Source organism: Rutilus rutilus (assembly GCF_951802725.1).
Source record: "Rutilus rutilus genome assembly, chromosome: 3".
Classification (NCBI taxonomy): domain Eukaryota; kingdom Metazoa; phylum Chordata; class Actinopteri; order Cypriniformes; family Leuciscidae; genus Rutilus; species Rutilus rutilus.
Genome location: NC_140211.1, coordinates 31,032,365 through 31,048,994, shown reverse-complemented (window position 1 = coordinate 31,048,994; position 16,630 = coordinate 31,032,365). Strand labels below are relative to the sequence as shown.

At 39.3% G+C, this 16,630-nt stretch overlaps 1 protein-coding gene across 1 annotated transcript in view; it reads left to right on the top strand.

Annotated features, from left to right (window-relative positions):
* The window catches only part of cdh11 (cadherin 11, type 2, OB-cadherin (osteoblast)), a 60,573-nt gene that overhangs the window by 31,801 nt on the left and 12,142 nt on the right, over window positions 1–16,630 (top strand). Inside the window, exons 2-10 of the mRNA XM_084403619.1 lie at window positions 5,093–5,571; window positions 6,286–6,580; window positions 7,263–7,382; window positions 8,600–8,767; window positions 10,311–10,498; window positions 12,579–12,832; window positions 13,567–13,703; window positions 14,235–14,356; window positions 15,529–15,646. Coding sequence (XP_084259745.1) covers window positions 5,320–5,571; window positions 6,286–6,580; window positions 7,263–7,382; window positions 8,600–8,767; window positions 10,311–10,498; window positions 12,579–12,832; window positions 13,567–13,703; window positions 14,235–14,356; window positions 15,529–15,646 — 1,654 coding nt within the window. The 5' untranslated portion in view covers window positions 5,093–5,319. The remainder of the gene's footprint in view (window positions 1–5,092; window positions 5,572–6,285; window positions 6,581–7,262; window positions 7,383–8,599; window positions 8,768–10,310; window positions 10,499–12,578; window positions 12,833–13,566; window positions 13,704–14,234; window positions 14,357–15,528; window positions 15,647–16,630) is intronic.

Below are 16,630 nucleotides of genomic sequence, written 5' to 3'. Positions count from 1 at the left end.
CTGTTCATCCCATAATACATAAATGGAGTCATGTAGATTTCACTATGATTAATGTGTAGGATGAAGTGCATAGCCAAAGTTTTAAGGAAACGGTAAAAAAAAAAAAAAAAACCACAGTATACACATAGGCTACTTTAACAAGAGCACATTTACACAACCTAACTGTCACCATGATGGGAAATTGCTACACAGCATCTTGGTCATCTTTATTTCACTTTGCCAGCTGTAAGTAATGGTAAAAACAAGGAAAGGAAATCTCTGGATGTTTAGCACAAAAAGCTACTTAAGTTTAATATCTAATGTATATGTGTGTGAACATATGCTACATGACACAAATGCAGTCTCAGAGACTTGGGTGAAAACATTTAGTGTAGCTGCTGATGATCCAATGAGAAAATAACATATATTAAAAATACACAGAGATTGATCATCTTTATTGCTACACACCACGTCTATCCATGTGTGCTTCTTCACGGTCTTACATCATGAGTGCTACTGAGAGTTAATGTGAGTGAAAAAAAATAAAATAAAATGAGTGAAAAATTGACTTGATCTGACCACACCATTTCCACATTAGTGTTTACTCTCAAGCCACTTTTCATTAGATAGGCCTACTACATTTGTGGTTGAAGATCCAAAGTAGCAGAGTGTGCTCGCTGCTGAATTGCTGTAATTTACCTACTAAAATTCAGAAACCAACAGGGTAAGTGGCTGTTATCTGAAAATACAGTGCGAAGAACAGAATAACTTTCTCTCAGGTCTCAGTTTTTTACTGAAATATAGCTTCACTTCTGTTCCGTAACCCTTCCTCTTTTGCTCTCCGTTTCCTTTTCTTGATCCTTCCGCTGTGAGAAAATATGATAGGAAATTAGATTCTTCTCAGGCTTCTGAATGCTTGCAATAGGCCATGACAGAGCTTCTGGATCCAGTTTGACATTTCTCCTAAGAATTTGAAATCTATTTATCCATCCATTCATCCGTTTATTTGTTTTATATCTTTATACTGGTTGGGCCAAAGGATCACTTCCAGTGCCTTTCAGATTCTGCAGTTGCTTCATTTCATCCCAAGGCTCTTGCAGTGGCAACTGAGTCCATAACTCTGCATTATGATTGAGGTCTTGGTATTTTATAGTGTAGAATTTAATATTTAGTTTAAGGAATGTGTAACATATTCCACTGAATATATTCCACTAAACTAGTAATTATAGGCTGTGAGGCAGAGCGATCATTTGTGGTAGCAAACACAGAGGCATTTTCTTCTCTTGGCCTCCATTAAGCGTAACGGTACACGCTAGCAGTTTCTTCGTTTTTTTTCCAGAGTAAAACTAAAACTGCTCTTCAGTTTTATACAATCAATACAATCACTTTATTTCCTTCGTCAAATATGTTTTAAGATGCTAGTGCTTGAATCCTTTCAACAGAGATACAATTCTGGCCGATAAGAGTGCTTGATAAATAACGGTATCACTTTAACAGATGGTACAGACATTGCAGGGTTGGTGAATCATTTACCATCTTTGAATGACTCTACACTTCAATTCAATTCAATTCAATTCAACGAAAATTTATTTCGGTCCTCACAGATAATTTTCCATAATAAAGAAAAAAATATACATAATTACCGAAAAAGTTGTAGGCTGAACCTACTTGGTTTGTTATACAAATGTTTCAGTCAGGGCAAGAATAACTCACTCTAGGGGTTAGACCATTTACTGTAATTTCTCAATGTTTTTTTATAAATCATCAAGTGGTTTGGTGCTTGAGACAAAGAGCATGCACCCCTGATGAATAAGAAAAGGCTGAGAACTATTCTTAGAGGAATGTTGTAGGTAGGCCAGAGGAGTCAGAGACAGAGCAGGGAACTCCTGACATTTAATCAACTAGATGGCTTCATCACACAGGGAATCAATACCAAATTGTTTTTTGTATTGATTACAATTGTATTGATAAGAGTCAATTGAACACTACTTAACATTAATATGACTTCTGGTAATGCATTGTTTTAGTGAGTTATTTGTCAACTAGTCAAGTCACCTTCATTTAAATAGCCCTTTTTACAATACAGATTGTTTCAAAGCAGCTTTACTTTGATAATATAAAATGAATGCTACAAAGATTGTTTTGGCTGTACACCAGCTCTAGAAGAAAGTCATTGTCTAGCAGAGTAAGTTTTTGATTGAATAATTTCTGTTGTAAAAATCATTAGTTATTAACTTAGTGGCCACTTACACGACAGAAAACGTTTAATGTGTTCTGGCCGTTCTTTATATGCGATATTTTATGATAAACAATTCAGTTGCAAATGAGACAAACCACAGATTCAGATCAGAGACCGGCAGTGACACTTTCATTTGAGCAGAATTTCACAGAGAAGATTGTTAAACTCCAACATACATGTTTTCCCAGTGTTGTCAGGTCAGGTGTTTTTTTTTTTTTTTTTTTTTTTTTTGCTGCAGCACATAGAGTGCATGAGCATGATTGCCAGATTGATAAGATTAAGTAAAGCACTGTGAAGAAAATGTGTCTTTTTAGGAAAAATCCCCAGTTTGGGGATTTGTTCTATTGACACCTGGCAACCCCAAAAGGAAAGATAGTGGAGACTTGTCTTGTTACCAATGCAAAATGCGGCATGTAAAAAAAAATAAAAAAAAATAAAACCTGTTCAGAACTGTTAATCGCAACGATTATTTAAAAATCTAAATCTAGAGAGGCAGAAATCGTTATCATGATCAAAATATGGTTAATCGTGCTTACATTGCAAAACCAGGCAATCAATAATCATTATCGAATGTATAGTCATACTTTTACATTTTAATTGTACTTAATACATTTTAAAGAATGTTATAAATAATAAATATTTCACAATATTTGTTTTACTGTATTTTTGATCAAATAAATGCTGCCTTGGAGAGCATAAGAGCCTTTTTTCAGAAATGTATATAAAATATTACTGCCCCAAACGTCCTATAGCCTGTAAAACCACCCCAACTAACAGAGCAGTTTGACATTTTGGTAGCCTGTCAATAATGAAAGGAGGGAATAGAATGTCTTATTTCTCTATCACCGCTGCCAATTTACAGCCAAGACTGAGAAGAGCGTGAAGCAATATAATGTAATCATTATAGGGCCTGACAGTGTGGAGGTCTGCCTGAGTTAAGGCACTCACTTCCCAAGTTCTCTGCTGGATGCACTTTATTTGGGAAATATTTAGGGCTTTACTTTGAAGACTGGTGATTGGTTTAGGTTTTCACACTCTCACAGACCCCTCCTCCGTACGTGTGTGAAGTGAGGATTTGACTTACTATGATTAAGGTAAGGATGGTGCAGCTTGTGTGCGTGTGTGTGGGTGCAGCGGGCCACCGTGACTGTTGTTGTCAGAGCTGAAGGTTGTTAGCGGCTCAGTGAATGAGAAAATACCCGACGGGCCTCACTCCCATATCATGTCCGCCTACACCCAGACAGAGAGCGATGAACGGACTTTATGGGATTTCACCCAACACCTCAAGTGGTTAATTACGGGATGTGTAACATGACAAGTGTTTACACAGGATAAAGTTCTGGAAAGGGATGCTATTGACAGCTGTTGGAGAACAGGTCTTGTGTTATATTGATATGAACTTTATGATATATTTATTTAAGTAATATTAAAGTTTATATGTATGTATGTATATACAGAGAGAGAGAGAGAGAGAGAGAGAGAGAGAGAGAGAGAGAGAACAGCATTTATTTAAAATAGAAATATTTAGTAACATTATAAAATGTCATTACGGTTACTTGTGTGCAATTTAACTCTTTCTCTTTCTAAAATAGTTGCCAGCCACCGCCAGTATTTTTTATCGTTTTCACAAGTTTCATGGCCCCCAGAATATTTTGTTGTATGAATATCTGAATATGCCATTGTATCAAAAGGAATAACATACCCTCTGCTTTAAAAAATAAATATAATTATCCTAGCTCCATGCATTCCTTTTTTATCAATACTCGAATCTGGGTTTCATAAAAAAAAGCAACATTTTGAGCAAAAAGCTTTTGGTAGCCTTCTTTCAGAAGATGCCTAATAGCGCTCCCTTCCGTATAACAGTAAAAACACGGAAAGCCGGATATTTCCGTCAATGCAGAGAAGAGCTGTCTCGCAAATGATGGAAATTTCCGTCAATGGTGGGGGAAAAGTGTATGTGTCCTTGCTAAATAAAAGTATTAATATCCTTTTAAAAAATCTTACTGACCCCAAACCTTTGAATTGTATAGATAGGGAGTTTTATTTCACATCCCCCCACTCCCCACTCACTTTGTGTTCTTCATTTATTTAACAGAAAGTAATTTTTTTATTACATTTTCATATAAACAGCCATGAGACCTGCAGTGCCGTGTGCTTTATATTCTGAAACATAAAGAATAGCTTACCGCAACAATGGTTTGCTGGTAGACCGCTGGCTGCGTAATGTCTAATTGAATAGGCGCAAATGGGCTTACAACCTCTGATGCTTAATTAGTTCAGGGTACACTGTTACAAAATGAATTAATACATTTCAACACAGTCAATTTAACTTGATTCCAGTGTGGTCTGACAAAAGTAATCATGTTGTATATGGCTACAAAAGTCTGAGACAGTTTTTTTTTTTTTTTTTTTTTATTTAATGAATTGTTTTCATTTCAAATTATATTGTAAGCATAACAATTTGAGCTAACAGCTGAAAGGAAATACTAACATGACTTTCAGATTGGCTTTGTATTTGATTTGTCCCCTTTTGCTTTTATGGAGCTTGAGTGCTGCTCCCATTAACTCCCCAGGTGTGTTTGTAAAACCTATAATGATCATGTTCTCCAGCATGATTCAAGCCAAAGAGCATTCTGTGCTTCAATAGAAGCAAGGACATCTGACCTTTACAAAGAATGCCACATGATCAATGACACAAATGTTCTTATTTGATTAGCGATCTGGAAATGTTATGTCTTTAATCGTTTTAATATCCTAAAATGTTCTGTTTAGTTCCAGGTTTGAATTACATTTTATTTAGACAGTTTAGATCTTTGTACCCTACTTATACTCCCTCATGTGACCAATGATGTCTTTTCTCTTTTTTTGTTTCAGAATCAGAGAGGGATAAATGAGAAGTAAGAAAAGAGAGGCGAAGTATGACTTTGTGATGCATCGCAGCGTGGGAAGTCAAATCCAGTGAGGTCTCCTACTTTCCCCCTAAACCCCTTAAGAGACCACACCATCCAGGAGGCACCATTTCAAGGATTCTCTCTGGACCCTGATACCCACAGGAGGGGTGTGAACAGGAAGGCCCAGAGGAAGTGGACAGTGTGGGCAGGATGTGGGAGGGACTGAGACTGCATGTGTTCTTCTTGTGTTTGGGGGCTGCACTATGGAGCGCTGCAGCGGCAGCGACGTACAGGGGCTCAGGTCTACGGGAGCGCGGCCACCGCCGCCATCTCTCTTTGCACAGACACAGGGAGAGAGGCAAAGAAGGCCAGGTGCTTCACCGCTCCAAACGAGGATGGGTCTGGAACCAGTTCTTTGTCATCGAGGAGTACACAGGACCAGATCCGGTCTTAGTAGGTCGGGTAAGTAGAAAGAAGCAGCTTCTAAATCCATTTTTTCTTGTCCTTTCCCCCCTTCTCCCTCCCTCTTTTTTTTTCTCTTAAGGTTATGCTGTGAATGAAAGTCATTGGGGTTTTCATTACAGACAGAGTCCTTGCAATATCCTCCATTTGTTCCACAAAAGCAATCAGTGGCCCACTTGATTAAAGGTTATAAATTGGATTTCCTTTTTAATAACTGTGCAGTCCCCTATGGTTCTTGCATAGGGGAAATGGACGATTTATGGGCCTGCCGGATAGTTACATGGCGAACCTTCAGCACGTTGGCCTTTAAATTCCCACCTGAACCCAACTGGAGGTTTAGACTTATTGAGTGGGGATATTCTGTGTCAGGAGTTTAATTTCATTTTAACCAGCATAATCAACATGCCTTAATTCGCATCAGCTATATATGATACTGTATGAGTGCAACTTATAAATATCACAAACACGAGGTTCGTTCTCATTTTAATATGAAACAATGACGTTCGCTCAAGAGTAATGTAGACTTGCACTTAGGAGAGGGATGTTCCCCTATGGAATTCACTGTCAATGCAGCAGCCATCAGGTTAGATATTACTGTAAGATATTATGCTATCATAAGTCGCTGAAGACCAGCCAAAAAGCTTTCTACTTCGAGTCAGCATTCCTGTTTGACCTGCTCGTTGTTGTTGAAAACCTCTCTTTCTCTCCCTACAGCTTCATTCGGATGTAGATTCAGGAATTGGAAACATTAAATACATCCTTTCAGGGGAGGGGGCAGGCACTATTTTTGTCATTGATGACAAAACGGGCAACATTCACGCCACAAAGACTCTGGACAGAGAAGAACAGGCCCAGTACACACTGACCGCCCAGGCTGTAGATCGAGACACCAACAAACCCCTAGAGCCTCCCTCAGAGTTCATTGTCAAGGTGCAGGACATCAACGACAATCCTCCAGAGTTCCTTCACGGCCCTTACTATGCGCGAGTGGCTGAGATGTCCAATGTTGGTGAGTGTGAGCCTCTGGAAAAGCATATTTGTCAGCTTATTTTCTTTCTCTATGAGCCCATGCCTGACAGCTTGTTCCTCATGCATTATTCAAAAGAGCTGAAATCTGACTCTCAGAAAGTGAGTCGCTAGCCTTGTTGCAACTGTTGTTTTGTGACTGCTGACTTGTCTGGGTGTGTGTGCCTGCATTTGTTTGTGTGCATGTGTTTGTGTGTTTACTGCATTTTCACTGTGCAATACATCATCAGTAATGCTCACCTGTCACGGGGTAACAATCTGTTACCCCAATACCCCTCGCTCACAGCTCACATAATACTACTGGGAACCTCGAATGGCTAGTTTTGTCCAGGTCAATTCCTTATACTTTTAGACAAGTTGGTAAACATGCTGGGTAAATTAATTTTAGTGAGTAAACAGAATCAGATTTCATGGAAATTAGCCAACTGAGACAAAACCCGAGACGACGGGTTGTATAATTTAGCTTTAGATTTTGAAATGCTCTTGCTGCCTTTAAAAAAAGGTTATTCAAGCTCAACTTTACATCCTGAGAAATAGCAAAGTTGCAGAATCGTTGTTATCTTTGCTGCCTCAATGGGAGATGTATCCCAGGCTGTGAGATCTGTGCAATATCCTAATGTGTTGGATCCCTCTCATGGCTGATTGCTGATGTCTTTCCTCTACAGGTACTTCAGTGATAAAGGTCACAGCTACGGACGCAGATGACCCCACGTATGGCAACAGCGCCAGGCTGGTCTACAGCATCCTGCAGGGCCAGCCTTATTTTTCTGTGGAGCCGCAGACAGGTACAGTCGTCAATAATGATATTTTCACTGGTTCAGTGTTAGTTCTGTGGAGCCAGCCATGCATTCAAAAATGCATCATGTGCAATTTCAAGTCATGTTTGGCTTCAATTCAATTACCATGGTATGAGGATTGGGAATGAAGAGGGTAGTCCTTTCACGCTTCGCGAGAGCACCTTAGCTTTCTCTGAGCTAAATTAATTTGTGGTCACATTAGTCCTACAATGTCCCGGTGGCAGTGGAAACCCCTACAGCAGTCAGAGGAGATGGAACAGATGCTGCTAATAAACTAAAGCTGGATGTTTTTCTTGATCCTGTTCAGTGTGGCTCATCTGTGTGGTACTAACAAAGCCATCATACAACTATTTCACGTATATACCCTTTGGACTATGGGGGAATGCATTTGTTGCATGCTTTATGAACCTCAATAATGAGCAAAATAGCCAAATATTTTTCTTGTCTGAAAGATAAAATATTTATTTTTATTTATTTTTATTGTACAGCAGTATTCTGAAGTGTAAGGCCAAGGTCAGTTACTCTACTGGATAAAAGCTGACTGTGTATGACGTGTACATGGTAGGGGAAGATGCCCCCATTAAGAACAGTATGCATTTACTGCTAATTGTAATACATTTACAGATGAAATTAGCATACACTGATATTGATATTGATGATGATCACACAGTATATTAAGGAAAATACATATCAAATAAATTTGACAATTCAATTTTTTTGCTACTGAATTAGAATATGATTTAAAAATGTCATTAATATGAAATCAGTTATTCAATGCAAATGTATGCATTTTGACTGATTCGTTGAATAACTGAATAGTGACAGTAAAATCAATTAACAGAATACAATCATGCATCTGAATTTAACGTTTGCATAAAATCAATAATTAATACATTTAGACTAAATGATTCCTCTCAATTAGCCTATTGGTTATAATGAATAATGCAAATGTTTGAAATGTAATTCATTCATTTCTGAGGGGGGCATCTAACTTCAAGGGTTTTCTAATTACTACCGCAACTAAAAAACTGTTTAGATGGAATACATTTCACAAATGTTGATGAAAAGTCAAGTCAATTAATTAGAGCATAAGCGGTTAAGTAAAGGAGATGAGATTTTGTGACACCTGTGAACCAAGAGCACAAATGAATAGTCTGGAAGACATCTTACTCAATTTTGATCTATGCCTATACGTGTGTCTATAGGAATCATTCGAACAGCTCTTCCCAACATGGACAGGGAGGCCAGGCAGGAATACGATGTCGTCATCCAGGCCAAGGACATGGGTGGACACATGGGCGGTCTGTCAGGAACCACTCAGGTTAAAATCACCCTGACTGATGTCAATGACAACCCTCCAAAGTTCGCTCAGGGTGAGAGAATTTATTCTTCCAGCTGTGAATGTTCTCTCCTTCTTTGTCTTTCTTTCTTTCCCTATCTCTATCTCTCCTCCATCCATCATTTTTTGTCCCCCTCTATCCTTGTCAGGTTTTATTATAGTCACTGTGGCCATGCCTTGCTCTTTGGCTGGCTACACACAACATTACTCTGACCTCTCCTATGCATGCAGGGAGGAGGGTTTGCTTTTAGCCAGTGTATAGCTCTTTCTTTTCCACACTTCAATCCTCAAACCACATATTAACATTGACAAGCCCTGAGGGACCAAGTCAGAATTTGCTAATATGAGCTACAGATGTTAACATGAAAATATCACAACTTAATTATTCAAATGTTCTTTAAACGTTCAGCACGAGCACAGTGACATCAAGTCTCTCAAGCGTGAAAGGCTGGATGAAATATTTACCGTGTTTGCGTACACCGAAGAGAGTTGGAATGCGCTTGTGTGAGCTTGCGCTCATGCATTGCCAATGTGACATTAAACTGCACACTAAGCACATAGATTTTATCTGTCTTTTTGTTCCAGAAATCGGCCCAATAAATCTCCTTCTAGCTTTCGCTTTTTTGTGTGCTCTGAGCCTCAGGCTCAGTAGCAAAGGGCCTTCAAGCTTTTCCCTGACTTAAGCAGAATGCAGCATGGTCCCAATGCTCCAGCTCCTACATAAGCCCTGTTTTTGGTGCTGGTAGAAACTGTTATTCATGGACCAAAATAAACTGTACATTGCAAGGTTATTGCCCACAGTGAGTAGCTTAGGCCAGCATATCCTCAAATCTACCTCACCGATAGTTTGGAGCCAACTGCAAAATGGAACATTCCAGGAGCAAGATAGATTTTTAATGTAGACAGCAGTTTGGCTCAGTGCGCAGGTGAGAATCTGAGCTTCAGATATGTAATGTGGTTCTGGTAGCCCCGAAAATGAAGCTTGAGCAGTTGGCTGTCTCTTTTTAGGCTCGATATTGATTGCCAGAGTTGTTTGCCCTATCCGAAACAGACTTTGACACTGACTCACTACAAACTTAGCTCCCGAAAAACGTGTAGATGAAAATGCTCCCTTTCTTTTTTTGTCTGTCAAGGGTCTGATTGAAAAAACAGACCTTCTTGCACGCCCTTGCCTGTCTTCACGAGGACTTCCTCCCCATGTGGGAGTTATTTTTGTAAATGCAGCTGAAGCCTTTGGCTCTCAGCAAACAGGGAGTGGAGCCATATGGTCTTTCTGCGAGCTCCAGCCTCAGGCAGGTGTCTGTTATAGTCTTCATACACCCACCCACATACACGTACAGGCTCACTCGAGCACACAAATACAAATTTCACACATGCACTTGTGTTCTCACCAGCTAAGAGCTCACAGGTGCCAGGCAGCTAGCTGAAGGTAGCACCGGTATCATGCAGCGAACTGACTCTCCATTCCCGGGTGGGCAGTGTGATCAGGATTTTTCTTGCCTGGGATATTACAAACCATATTACCTTCCACCTCTTCTTTCCTGAGAGCTCCCAGGACTCACTCTCCTACTTTACAGGTGTTTATACCATGGCGGTCTCAGAGGACAAGGTTCCTGGGGAGGAGGTGGGCCGACTGAAGGCCAGAGATCTTGATCTAGGGGAGAACGGACTGGTGGATTATCGCATCTTGGAGGGAGACGGCATGAACCTCTTCGAGATCACCAAGGACTCTGAGACCCAGGAGGCAGTCGTCAAACTAAAAAAGGTGAAGTGTGTAAGGGAGGAAAAGCGAGTGCCAAAAAAGTTTGTTTGAATGCAACCTCTAGTTATGTAAGTGAGCTTGTGAATGGAAGCAAGTGTGCGCCTGAGAAAGGGAGGGGTGTTACTGTGAATTTCTGGCCATCCCTTAGTCTGTTCTCTTCTTGAGGAATCGTTTGCATTTAGCTTATTTGCTTATTCATTTGTGTTCCTATTTGCATGGACGCTCATATATGCAAGGTTGTGTGTTCAGGTGTAGGACTACTGGGAAGCTAGAGTGATTTTTCACCATTTTCACTCTGTAATTGCAATGACATTGCCCATCCCTTCCCTATTATATCTGAGATGAGCATTGACTTTCATGGCTGCTTCTCTCTGTCCATGTGAGGGGAACTCATCTGGGCCGGGCTGCCTGGGTTATTTCTCCCCTGCTGTGAGGCCCTGGATTATGCAGACAATTACACAGCCACTCGGGTTAGGCTGCCGCCCGTCCGTACCCCCACCTCCTGTGGACGAGGCAAATTCCCACATCGCCTTGAGGAGCCTGCTCACCACCAACCAGCTTTAGCCTGAGAACCAAAGAGACCCAGTCTGCAGCCGTACCACTGCCACCTGCTGGTGATCTTTTACCCTTCACCCCACAGCTTGAGATCTGTAATGATCATCCACAAAATGATCGTCAGATAGGAAGCATATTGATGAAGAATTATTGCTGTTTGATCTGTGTCATCTGGTGAAGCATCAGCATATTATGGATCTTGTTTGTGTAAAGGAGGTTTGTATGGTGAACGATTGGGGCATTGTGTCAGCTTCGCTTGTTTTTTTTTGTTTTTTTAAGCGTCATTGCCACAGCAGTGCATTTTCACATGGCAGAGAAGGGTATAAGGAGGGGATGAATCAGGAGTAAGGGTGAGAGAACAGACAATACAGCATGCCAACAACAATCAGCTTGATGCAATGCTGCTTCACTCAATAACACAATGCCTCGCTGATACACCTCTTGGGAAATCATCACCTTTTGCTCTTCAAAGCATGTTGAAAATTAAAGTCGAAATTACTGACGGAATTGCCAGGGTTTTAATCAAGTATTCTGTTTCAACTGCGGGCAGGCGACGCAGGCTGAATATTAAGCAGAGACGTAGCATTATTGTGAATATTATCTGCTTCTGATTAGGTTCAGTCGGGAGTTATTAGGTGCCAAATAAAGGATTATAGTAGGGGGAAAGAGAGAGAAGAGGGACCACTGTTGTCAGGATAAACAGAGAATAGTTTCCAACCTGTTGGAGGAAAGAACTGGGTCATAGTTGTTTCACCGTTGGCAGCTCCATTAAAGAGATCCAAAGAAAAGAAAAAGGGAGCGAAGAGAATGAGGAAGCAAGAAAAACAAATTTTAACCAATCAACACACAGCTAGCTCGCATGTGTATGTGTTTGAGTTGATATGTACCCTTTATGTGTAATTCTCACTTGGTAATTTGTGGCCGAGAGGTGTGATGGGTGAGACAGGCTGATCAGAACACAGGCAGACGTGTGAAAACTGGCGATGCAAGAGGACACAGGCAGACCAAATGATTGGCTGCATTTGAGCACAGTTGTGTGTTAAATGTTGTTTCATTTGCTTACACCTAAATGGCATGTTGTGCCAGTGGAGAATTTTGGGAAAAGTGCAATCTGTAACTGAAATACGTTTGCAAGAGCCTTGATATTTGTATTCTTTCTCATATGAGCTTCTTTGTGGAGACAGTCTCCTTCCCAAATGTATAACAACAGTGCCCTCTAGTCTGTGTCTTTTAAACTTTGCCCCTTTTTTAAATCTGGTTAGATGTATTCCAGTGTTTCTTTATTTTCTAATTAATTTCTGTTGATTTATTGGTAATCTATTAATGGTTATTTATTTGCGCAAACTTATTTATCTAGTAATTCCCCTTTGGTTCTCTGTGTAGTCCAGAATCTATTGACTCAAAAGTCATTTTCATCTTCAAACATGTAGAGTGACTCCTGACTATATATATATATATATTTTTTTTTTCTATTGACAGCCTCTATCAAATTGAATAACCAAATTGTGTCCTGACCTCTTGTTTTCAGCCTGTGGACTTTGAGACAAAGCGATCGTACACACTGAAGGTAGAAGCTTCCAACCCACATATGGACCCCCGTTTCATCGCCTGGGGTCCATACAAAGATACTACCATTGTGAAAATATCAGTAGAAGATGCAGACGAGCCCCCGACCTTCATGGCTCCCGGCTACAACTTTGAGGTGGAGGAGAACGCCCCAGCAGGCACTCCGGTCGGCCGTGTGCATGCCAAAGATACCGACATCATGAACAACCCCATCAGGTAGCACCTCCTTCCTGTAAAAACAAAACAAAAACATATTACTTTTGCTTTGCCTGTTTTTTGCCAGTACAGAAGTATGATCAGTGCTTTGTGTTTGATGACAGTCAGTAAGGTTTTGTACTGTTCTGGGAATCTTGATTTATTAGACCAAATTCAAAGAGAGACAAAAAAAAAAAAAAAAAACTATATTTGCTGGACCACAAAACCAGTCACATTTTTGAAATTGAGATTTATACAACACATGAAAGCTGAATAAATAAGCTTTCCATTGATGTATGGTTTGTTAGGATAGGACAATATTTGGCAGATATACACCTAGTTGAATATCTGGAATCTGAGGGTGCAAAAAAATCTAAACATTGAGAAAATCACCTTTAAAGTTGTCCATTTATGTTCACGATTGTGCTGCATTCACTCACAAAAATAAATGTTTTATATATTTACGGTAGGAAATTTACAAAATATCTTCATGGAACATGATCTTTACTTTATATCCTAATGATTTTTGGCATAAAAGAAAAATCGATAATTTTGACCCATACAATGTATTGTTGGCTATTGCCACAAATAAACCCGTGCGACTTGTGACTGGTTTTGTGATCCAGGGTCACATATTATATGCAATATATATATATATAGATATAGATATAGATATAGATATAGATATAGAGAGAGAGAGAGAGAAACCCTCCAAAAGAAAGTTTTCACATTTTATTTTTTCTCTTTCATCCCAGATATATGATCCCACGCTACACAGACTTGGAAGAGTTTTTCACCATTAATCCAGAGGACGGCATTATTAAGACCACAAGGCCCTTAGATCGAGAAGCACAGGCTTGGCACAATATCTCTGTCAGTGCTACAGAGATTGGTAGGTCACTCATCTCCTTTCCGGGCTTTTAAATAACAGAGTAGCCGTGCATGTTTCTCATTTTTTCCCTAACCAAGCACTCCAGCTCTGCCTCCACCCTGCTCTTATGTGGTTGTAGTGTCGCCAGGCCTCCTGCATGATTTCAGAAGAGACAGCCACAGATTACCTCTTCAAACTTCAAATGATACCCTCAGTTCAGTGAACAGAGTGTAATTGGCCATAAATGTTATATATTTATTTTTGTGTGTATGTGATTTCCTTGAGGTGCAGTTAGTGTTTGTCTGGTTGAATTCAAGGTTTCTGCCTGATACATTTTCCTTTTCATTCCACTGTCTTTGATTTTTTCAACCATAAAAATATATATAATGTATAAAAATGCATAATATCAAGGCATTCACTAAACCTGATAATTTCAGATAGGAGCTGTGAGTGAAGCACACTTCTGTCTTTTTTAGTCTTGTCACTCATGTCTTATTATAGATATATCTCAAATAACTTGTCTTTTTTGTTTTATTTCTGTTGTTGTTCCAGGTGGCCATCACCAAGATGCAAAAGTACGAGTCAATATCAAAGTCAAAGATATGAATGACAATGCTCCTGAATTTGCCACTCAAAACGAAGTGCTTGTCTGTGAGAATGTCAGCCCTGGAAAGGTAAGTAAACTAACTGTTTATACTTGAGAACCAATTAAATATTTGTAGGGCTAATTAAATAAACAACTAATTAAATCATCAGTAACACTTTACAGTAAGGTTCATTAAGTGGGGAATTATTGACAATGGGCAATCTTAAATCCAGCTCCACCAAGCTGAGGAACCAGCTTGGGTGGTCTTACCAGCTACCATGTTTACCAGCTACCATGAGCTGGTCATGCTGGTTTTTCCAGTAGGGGAGAACAAGAGTATGTGCTTTCCGTATGTAATAAAACATAATTTTGTGACAAAAACATGAAAATAATTGGTCATTTTTGTCCTATTGTTTACTATATTTATTTGCTTGGTCAGTGTCGTTGAGGGTTTTGGTTCTTTTGCTGTTGTAGGCTGTAAAGACCTTTGAAATAACTGAAATAATTTGATGAAGTGATACTTTAGCCATGCATTTCCCTGAAAATAATTGCACAACTTAGAACGTTTGTTAACCAATCAGATTCAAGCATTCAGCAGCCCTGTAGTTTAATATTAGTTAATGCATACATGTTAACATACACATCTACACGAACATTCAAAGGGATTTTTTTTTTTTTTTAAATAAATGTTAAATTATATTAAAAAAGAAAACAGTTATTTTAAAGTGCAATAATATTTCACAATATTACAGGTTCTTTTTACTGTATTTTTGATTGAATAAATTCAGTTTTGTTGAGCATAAGTGACTTTTTCAAAAGAATTAAACAATCTTTCCGACAACAAATCTTTTAAACAATAGTGTATAATCTTATTGTAAAGTGTTACCAGATAATATTTTAGACTAGTGGTGAAGTTTTAGCTTAAATGCTATTGCTTAATGCCATTTATTTGAATGTACCGTATTAATATGTACCTGGTACATTTAAAACTGTCTTTAAATAGGTACAGAAAACTGTTAATGAATTAGCTAATATCTAAAAGAGGTCACAACTTCCATCAAAACTTTTAAATGAACACAAAAAAAAAAAATGAAATTGATGCCGAAATTTAATCAATGCCGTGTTCACTTTCCCTTTGTCGGGCAGTTGAAAGTTTGAGTGACTGACAGAAAAAAAAAAGAGGCATACATTTATTTAAAGGCATGCCCTGGTGATTTTAACCAATTTAACATGACCTGATATGAACTCTCTGCTCCACAGCTCATTGAGACAGTTAGTGCTACGGATAAGGACGAAATGGCCCACCGCCAGCACTTCCACTTCAGCCTGGCCCCTGAGGTCGCTAATAACCACAGTTTCTCCCTCAAGGACAACAGAGGTGAGTGACACACAAAACACCCCATAATAGAATAATTTTCACTGAAGAACTGCTTCTTTCAAGCCTAGTACAATGCCTCAGGAAATACGCCAATTGAAACACAAAATATTTTAGTCTCTTTCCAAACCAAATGAGTTTATCCATGCGTAGGAGTGAGTGTGTGCAGTGTCGCCCAACCAACCTCGTGTTGATAATTAGGTCATGATGAGGTGGGCAAATTCAAGTCAACTTCCTCTCTTATTAATTATGGAGGCGTCACTCTCATTTGAGCTTCTCCATCTGTGGATTGGAAACGTGGGTGAGGCCCAGCTGGTAGGCAGCCACATTTATATCTACTTCTCAAGCATCCTGCTTGGTGCAAAAAAAAAAAAAAAAAAACACATCATCACCTTACTTCTAATAGTCTTTGCCCAAACAGGTAGATGCAGTTTTGAAGACCACATATAAGAGCCCTATCTACTTTAATGTGTGAGACTCAATTGCTGGGAAATGAGAAGTCTGAAGTTTAAGCTCACTGAAGAGCCTCTCTGAGGAGCGCCATCGTGACTGGGATGCTCAGTTTGAGGGGAATTTGCTGCTTTTATGAACTCATTAAATTGTGGCTCTAGGTAGATTACAAGCTGAATTATGTATGTTTCAAAGAAACTGTAAATCGTGTTTACTTTGCTTACAAGGAGCTTTGGTGTTTTTTCAGAACGCTCGGTTCGACTGCTATGATATGATAATGAATTATAGTCCATATGCTAACAAACTAAACGGTTTCCCACCTCTAGACCTGTTGAGTTTGTAGTCGTAAAACCTGGTAAAGAATTTGCATTTTCGAGCCATGGGTTCAGAAATTTCCAATCGTTTTTCAGAATGACTTCAGATTTTCCTGTTTTTTTTTACATAAATTAAACTTCTGGAAGCTGCTTTTCATCGCTAAATAAGGACTACACTATCTGTGACTTTATGTGCTGAATGAATCAGACAACTGTAGCTCCA